Source organism: Echinops telfairi, unplaced genomic scaffold, assembly GCF_000313985.2.
Source record: "Echinops telfairi isolate 266 unplaced genomic scaffold, ASM31398v2 ScPeMD7_7424;HRSCAF=8462, whole genome shotgun sequence".
Lineage (NCBI taxonomy): Eukaryota > Metazoa > Chordata > Mammalia > Afrosoricida > Tenrecidae > Echinops > Echinops telfairi.
Window position 1 is genome coordinate 54,005,538 of NW_022111324.1, and position 8,184 is coordinate 54,013,721.

The window sequence follows — 8,184 nt, forward strand, 5'->3', positions numbered from 1 at the left end:
CGGGTGAAGAAGGTTGAGAATCACTGCTGCAGAGTATTAAGGAGCGGAGATGTCACGTTGAGGATTAAGGTGCCCCTGGCCCAAGCCATGGTCTTTTCCATCCCCTCGTAAACATGTGAAAGCTAGACAATGAATAAGGACCAACCACAGAAGAACGGACCCTTTTGAATTGTGGTGCTAGCAAAGGGTCTTGAAAGGACCCTGCAGTGCCAGAAAAACAAACCAGTCTCCTTAGAAGATAGGATGGGGAGGCTTCAGCTCAGGTCCCTAGGACATGCTGTCAGGGGAGACCAGTTCCTGGAGATGGACATCATGCTTGATACAGTGGAGGGCCAGGGAAACAGAGGAAGCCCTTCAGTGAGACAGACTGACGTGTGGGCTGCAGCAGAGGGCTCAGACACAGCAATAATTGCGGGGATGGGGCGATTAGTTCTGTTGTTTCTAAGGTCGCCACGAGGCAGAACAACTTGACGGCACCTACCATCCAGAAGACAATCTCACTGGGGTTGGCTTTTGAAAGATTGTGTGGTTCCTGAGGTCAGGGCCGCTGACCCGTTTACGTTCTCCATACAGTGCTCGGCCTCGGCTGAGCCAGGGTGGGTGCTCTGAAACCACTCAATTGATTGCACATGGAACCCAGAGGGCAAAAGCTCCAGACTCTGGGCCAGAAAGAGCCCCAAGATCTCTCCGGCTCTGGAAAGGTATTCCGGAGGAGAGAAACAAGACTGCTGTGTTCAGCGTAGAAAGCAGTGAGGAGAAGACTTCCTCTCTCCCTCACCAGAGAAGAGCCCCTGCCACATCACTGGGTGACAACCTCATTTCCTTGGGGGAATTGGTTTATTTAAGCTCTGGCATATAAACAAATATGTTTACACGTATATAGACTTTTAAACCAAGGACTTCCATGGTCAGTCCCGAAGGGAACAGAGACTCAAGTTTACAAGTCCTTGGAGCTTTCGAGGCAGACCTGTGATTGGCAAGGTCAGCAGTGGTTCAAAACCACCAGCTGCTCTGCGGGAGAAAGACCAGGCTTTCTACTCCCATGAAGTTTCGCAATCTCAGAAACCCAAATAGAGAGTTCTACCTTGTCTGATAGGTTTTCAATGAGTCAGCACTGGCTCTATGGCAATGAATTTTGAGCGGTCCTTCTATTGGTGGGAACAGTAAGAGTGTGTGTGTGTGTTTTAGGAAAAAGAACTGATTTTATTTGTTAAGACTGAGGATGACTCTTGAACTCTTGTCTATTTGGAGCCACGCAAAGTAGAAGGAGTAAGCTTCTCAGGAAGAGAGGATACCGGCATGCACTGATCTGTTTGGGGATATCACATGAGAAGCTTGAATCAACCATGGTGGAAAGAGTTACACCATGGAAATTGGCAAGTGCTGTGAATCTATTTCATAGACCTCCTCCCTGCAGTGAGCCAGTTGTTCAATATTTGTCAGCATACCAGTGGAGCCAGTGATGGAAATGTCTAGTTCCTTGGAAAGACTGATTAGGGTAGTCAGTCACTTTTCATTCTCTCTCTCTCTTACCCCTGCACTGTAGGTAGCACAGTCTTTAAAAAGACTTATGAGATCCAGGTTTTAATCCTGTCTTCTACTATCAAACTATGTGACCTTAAAATGATCACTTACCCTCTCTGAACCTCCCTGCTCTTGCTTGTGATGTGAAATGATTGAACCAGTTAATCACTAGGCTTTCTTTCGGCTCTAATAGGCTTTGATCCCATGGTTTCAGCTTCTTTTTCAGCTCCTCCAGTGACCGGTAAGGCTGCAGTCTTGGCACAGGCTTAGCTCAAGTTAGCCTGAGAAATGAAGCCGGAAGCAAACACCTCACTGGTGAAACCCCCTCCTGGCTCTAGAATGTCCAGCACTGTAGAGGGACGTTTCTCTAAGCCCGAGCCCCTGGAATTGGCTGGCCAGCCTTTCTTTCACCTCTAAATTGTCAGCTATTCTAAAAGCAAATGCAATAAAAAAAAATATGGATGCTCGCTTTACTTTTCCTCAAATAGTGAGAGCTTGGAGTATGTGTTCCTTAGAAACAGCATAACTTAACCCAAAGAGGTTGGAGTTAGAAGTCATATGGGCTGTCCCGAACTCAAATTCCTACTCTTGCTTGTAGTTAATGTAGATGTAAGCAATTTCGTTAGTTTGGAGTGGATCTTTTCTTTCCATCTGTACAGCGGAGATGGTAGTCTTGCTCTATAGGGTCACTGTGAAGACTAAGTGAGATAGCCTGTACATTGCCCGGCACTGCCTTGAATGCACAACTACTGTTGAATGAGTGCTAGTCCCCTTCCCCATTCCAAATCCTTACTCTAGAGACCGTGCTCAAGGCAAGATCTTGGGACCCCAACTTTTCCAATTGATTCTTTATCCTCTCTAAGGCTACCCAGTTGCTTTGGGGGGAAGGGGCCCCCAGATCTTGGATCCATTGGATTGTAAAGAATCAGAAAACTCAACTCTTGAACCTCCCTTTGCAAAGGCTGGACCTGCATGCTACTGAAGGGCTGTGGGGTCAGGGTCTTTTTTCTCCGCGGTTCTGGTGCTACCTGCTGACACCCCTCTGACTTCACTGCCTCAGCCACCTGTCGGTCACCAGCCAGGCTTGTGTGTAGCTGTCACTGGAGCAGAGAACGGTGTCGGCTTCCTCTCCGCTCTGGCTCAGAGGCAAGCAGGAATCAGCAGTTTCCTCCTGACAACTCTGGGCTCTGGGAATCAGCCTGGACTCCCCCAGGCAATTAACACTTGCGATTCCCCTCTGCTATTCCTGATCCTTTGCCTCCCTGACAGCAGCTTCCAGTGCTGGGAAGAACTTTGGAGATTATCTAGCACACCCTCCTCATTTTATAAAAGGCAAGATTATGGCCCAGGGAGGGCATATTATTTTTATGTATATTCATAATTACAGCTGCCATTTGCTGATTTCTTCTGGTGTGCTAGGCACTGGGCTAAGCTTTTCATATAAATGTTCTATTTGATCCTCCTGGTCACCGTGGAAATAGGGTACTATTATCTCTATTTTAAGGATGAAGCCATTACACCTCAGACCATGTACCTAATTTGCCCAAAGTCACGCAGGTGGGAAGCAGTTATGTTGGTGTTAGATGCCATCACATCCTTGTCAATTCTTAGTGAGCCCACTGTGACAGAGTAGAATTGCCCACAGGGTTTTTCTGAAATGCCGTCTCTATAGGACTAGATTGCCTGGTCTTTCTCCCAAAGGGCGCTACGTGGATTCACACCATCAACCCTTCAGTTCAAAGCCAAGCACGTTACCACTGTGCCACCAGGGATCCTTGATAAGTGGTGGAACTGATTTCTCATACTAATCTGTCGGATGGTCAAGTCCAAAGTCCTCAAGGATGGTTTATCCTACTGGACATCAGTGACCCAGGCAGCAGCAGAGCCTGGGCAGGCTCGGTTTCTCATTGCAGGAAGACGGTCTTTGCTCCCATCAGCAGGCGGCCTCAGGGTGGGGGACCGAGAAGCTGCCATATGGGCCCCTCAGTCCCAGATTTTCCCAGACTGCAGATCCGCAGCCCACAGCTCTTTGCAGAGAAACCTGTTTTAGCACTTGTCACGCTGCCTAACAGCTAGCTAATGATTGTAAACCTAACATGCCAGTCATGGTGCGGTGCTAAGCTCTCCCTATTCTATCTGAGGTGCCCACCGGGAAGACACGAGCATGCCCATTTCTCAGATGAGAAATCTGAAAGGTTGGGACCTAAGACACTGTGAAGCTGGTATGTTAGACAAGTAGGGTGGGAACCCGGTCTCCGTCTCAGAAACCTAAACCCTTACACATGGCATTATGTCGAAAACTGTTTTTATATCCAAGGGAGCAAAGATACGTCTTTTTTATGTTTGCACCTCCAGCGCCTAGCTCGGTGCCTGGACTTGGAAGATCTATACTCCCTGCTTGCTGGACGAAAGGAGGAAAGGCTGGATGATGGATGGCTCGCGGAAGGGAGGGATGAAGAGGTAGGTGGACAGATGGCTCCTGAATGGATGGGTGATGGACCGGTGGATGGATGTGTCTATGATAGATGGATCACGGATCAACGATGGACAGAGAGATGGATCATTTCAAAGTCAGCATCCCGACCCTGGCGGGACAACACTGCTCCGTGTAAGTGTGAACTCGCGGCCCTCAGGCCTGGATCCTGAGCGTGCCTTTCCCTCCCGGGGCTCTCAGCACAGATTTCTGATTCTTCTTCTCTGGGTATCAGTCTACTAGTCAAGTTTGACTCCTTTCCCTTTCTCCCGACTCCCATAGCAAACTCCCTTCCCAGTCCCCTCATAAAGCCCAGGTGGCTTAGTGTTAGTGTAGTGGGCTGGGATCCACAAAGTCTGCGGTTGGAAACCACCAGTCGCTCTGCAGGAGACGAGACAGGGCTTTCTACCCCCGTTAACAGTTACAGGCTTAGACGCTCACAGGGCCAGTTCTCCGCGGTCCTACAGGGTTCTGTGTGTTGGTAGCCACTCCACGGCAGTGTGTTCGAGTTTTCCCAGTTTCGTACTCCCTTCTCTATGCCCCTAATGTCCTGCAAGCACAAGATCTGGTCCCCTGCCTGACCTGGCCTCCTCCCTGTTTCTTGCAGGGCCCCTGAGGCAGCTGCAGAGGCCTCCTGGCTCCTCCTCCAGCACTCCACACAAGCCGCTAGGGCTTCGTTTGCCAGCCACCTGCTGGCTCACTTTCCTTCCTTTCCAAGTCCTGGCTCAAAGGCCACTTTCTCAGCGTGCCATACCACCTCTGCCACTGCCTCTCATCCTTGCCTGCTCTAGCTCCGTTTCCCCCAGCAAAGATCACCACCGGGTACACGATGGGTTTTCTGTACCGTTCTTTGTCTTCTGTCACTAGTATGTGGCCCCACGAGGGCGGGGATCTCTGTTCGGTTCTCTGCTGAAGTCTGCAGTGTTTCGGGACCTGCCTGATTCAGCATTGACATTTTATATAAATAAGAACCCGGACAGTGCAGTGGTCACACATTGGGTTGCTAACTGCAAGACTGGCAGTTCAAAACCACCAGCGGCTCCGAGGGAGAAAGATGAGACTTTCTACTGTGGTAAAGAGTTATCGTTTCAGGAACTCACAGGGGGCAGTTCTACCCTGTCCTACAAGGTCACTATGAGTTGGTATCGACTCGATGCCAGGGAGGTTTTATGTGTTTGTTTTTGTATCTGTACGTGTGTGTAGGTTAAAGACACCCGTTGGTCAATGGACAGACAGCGCTCTGACCATGTGAGTGTCTGGTCTAATACTCTGCTCACTGGTAATATGCACCTGGACATCTTAGAAGCCTGGGAACCGGGTGGGCAGAGGGGGGCGCAGGAAGGCTGATCCTGGACCGCAGCCCAAGAGCAGAGCGAGCTGAGCACCCTTACCGCCTTGGTGCACTGCACATCCTTCCCCAGCAGCCAGTTGAGCTCCAGGTTTCCCTCCCCCTGGTAGCAAGACTGAAGCCGATCCTTGATCTGCCGGTTGATGGCTCGGATGGGGAAGGCACAGAGGGCAGAGTCGTCAGGCGGGTGGTGATACTGCTTCTGCCCTTTGGAGAAGATGGCGAAAAGCACATCGTCCTGTGCGCTGAGGTTGAAAGCCCGTGCCAGCGAGGCCCCGGGCTTGGCGAGGTAAGCGGCCTGCAGGAGACGATACTCCACGCTGGCCCGCGTGCAGCCGAACGGCAGGGACACGTACGAGTGGAACTTGGGGTCGTCCTTGCACAGACGCACGATGCGCGAGGTGTAGAAGAGGTCTCCGGCTGAGTTGATGGCCATGCCCTCGGGGGTCTCGGGCTGGACGGTGAGGAAGTAGACGAAGCTCCCGCTGGCAAAGCCGTAGATGTAGAAGATGTCGAAGTGGGTGACCAGGGCCAGGGTGTCCGAAGGGATCTTGATAAGGGAGGAGACGAAATCGCTGTGCAGCTCGTAGTCCAGCATGGCGGAGGACTCGGGGTCCCGGGGCAGCTTCCTGCTGGACAGGGTGGGGAAGTAGTCCTGCTTTCCGTCCACGGCGGTGCCGATGAAGAGCTTGCCGTCCTCCCCCTGGGAGCGCACGATCACCCCGTACATGGTGCCCGTCCTGTTGACGCTGGACAGGTAGTGCTCCTTCTTGTGGGACGGCTCCACCAGGATGAAGAGGTCGTCCAGCCGCAGCAGCTTGCAAACGCCCTGGTAGAGGCTCCCGCAGGCCAGCAGGCGGTTCTCGGAGTAGTCGATGAGCAGCAGCTTGTTGACGTTGTTGGTGAGCGTGAGCACCTCGCTGCACGGCTGCACGATGAGGGGCGGGTAGCAAGACTTGTTGTCCTCCTCCGGCCCTGTCTTGTGGGCCACCTGGATGGTCAGGTTGCCCGTCAGCTTGTACACCCTGTTGATGGCCCCCACGTACACAGCCCCCGTGCCCCGGTGGACAGTCAAGTGGTTGAAGGTCCAGTCGCGGTTCTCAGAGCGGAAGGTGCTGAATTGAGGCATGCCAGCTGCTGGGGGGGCCAGCAGCACCCAGACCACGGAAAGCAAGACCACTGAGGAGCGGTGAACGTTGGGGGCCTGTGGCCAGGACCTCCTCTGTTCCATTCTGAGTGGGGCGAGGATGAGGAGACTGGTCCTCCGAGCTCTCATCGAAGTCTGCCGTCCCAGGCGGGGCCTCACATGGTTCTGGAAAAGACAAGGCAGGGTGGTCAGAGGGGAAACCCGTTCTCATTCTCAGAGGAAGGAAAAGGCTGGTCTGACCCCTGGGTCCCATCCCGACTAGCTCTGGGGATCTCTCCCTCCAGTGTCTCGGTGTTGCTATTTTAAACACACTTTCTCCCTCTTAGGGATGCTCAGGGAATCCTATTATCTACTTTGGTCTCCAGCCTTTATGCCGTAAAATACTTCTTTTTTTAACTTTATGAAGCATCTCTATTTCTGTCCTCTGAAGACATGGTTTTCATCTCCCAGAGAGGTCAGAGGATATACTGAGTTCGCCAGGCGTTTCCTGCCTGGTGACAGGTCCAAAGGCAGAGCTTGCCCAGACAAGCCTCCAGGCGGGGGACTCCCAGCAGACTGGAAATCGCTCCTGGCTTTGAATGGCTTGTTAGAAAGGCAGCCCCCGGGCACTCTGACCCAACTACCCCCAGGACTTGCTATCACAAGGACAGGTCCTGCCCTCATCTTGCAAACGTCCCTCCCTTGCAAGGCTGTGTGTGATTCCTGATTTTCTCTGGCTTGGTCCCCAGTGGGGAGGGAGCAGGTAGGGAGCAGCTGATGGCCATGACCCACCCACCTCTTCAGACAGAGGAGTCCCTGATCTGCGGTGGTTGGAGCTGTTGAGGAACAGCTAGGGTAGCCCCACTTGCGGCCTTCAGGAGCTGGCAGAGCACCCCCCCACTCCCGAGATGGGCAGACAATGCACTGTTTAGGACAGGAAGACACCTGCCCATACCCACCTCAGTGAGCCAGGCTGGCAGACCCTGGGAAAACAGCTTCAACCTCGGCTTCTGTGGTCAGGAAGCACACAGGGAGCCGGGCTTCTGGTCACCTGGACACAGTGGCAGGGTCCAGTGACAGTCAAAGGGGCAAGAGCTATGCGTGTGGTGAAATGTGGAAAGCACAAGGGGAAGTACACTGAGGGGGAGTCTCGGTCTGGCCACTTCTTGGGTCCCATGATTGCTTACTCAGCCCTGCCACGGCTGGAGTCCGGGCTCCTTCCCCTCTCCCCACTCATGGGCCGAGGCTTTTCCACCCACAGGACCTGTTGTTCATGCTTCCATGTTCTGAGGAAGCTGCCCAGAGAAGCAGGCTCAGACTCTGGAGGGGAGCTTCTACAAAGCCCTGAGTTGGGAGGCAGGTGGAGGACCTGTGGTCCTGTTTCTATCATAGTGCAGTTCCTGGAGGCCCTGTGGTCCTGTCTCTATCATAGTACAGCTCCTGGAGGACCTGTGGTCCTGTCTCTATCATAGTACAGCTCCTGGAGGACCTGTGGTCCTGTCTCTATCATAGTACAGCTCCTGTAGGGCCTCTGGTCCTGTCTCTATCATAGTACAGCTCCTGTAGGGCCTCTGGTCCTGTCTCTATCATAGTGCATCTCCTGGAGGGCCTGTGGTCTTATCTCTATCATAGTACAGCTTCTGGGGGGCCTCTGGTCCTGTCTCTATCATAGTGCAGCTCCCGGAGGGCCTGTAGTCTTGTCTCTATCATAGT

The 8,184-nt window shown here is 52.7% G+C and overlaps 1 protein-coding gene across 1 annotated transcript in view; it reads right to left on the reverse strand.

Moving 5' to 3' along the window:
- Positions 1-6,652, reverse strand: part of PLXNA2 (plexin A2) — a 234,164-nt gene extending 227,512 nt beyond the window's left edge. The window contains exon 1 of the mRNA XM_004699851.4: positions 5,389-6,652. Within this exon, the coding sequence (XP_004699908.3) occupies positions 5,389-6,621 (1,233 nt within the window). The 5' untranslated portion in view covers positions 6,622-6,652. The remainder of the gene's footprint in view (positions 1-5,388) is intronic.
- Between the last annotated feature and the right edge of the window lie 1,532 nt (positions 6,653-8,184).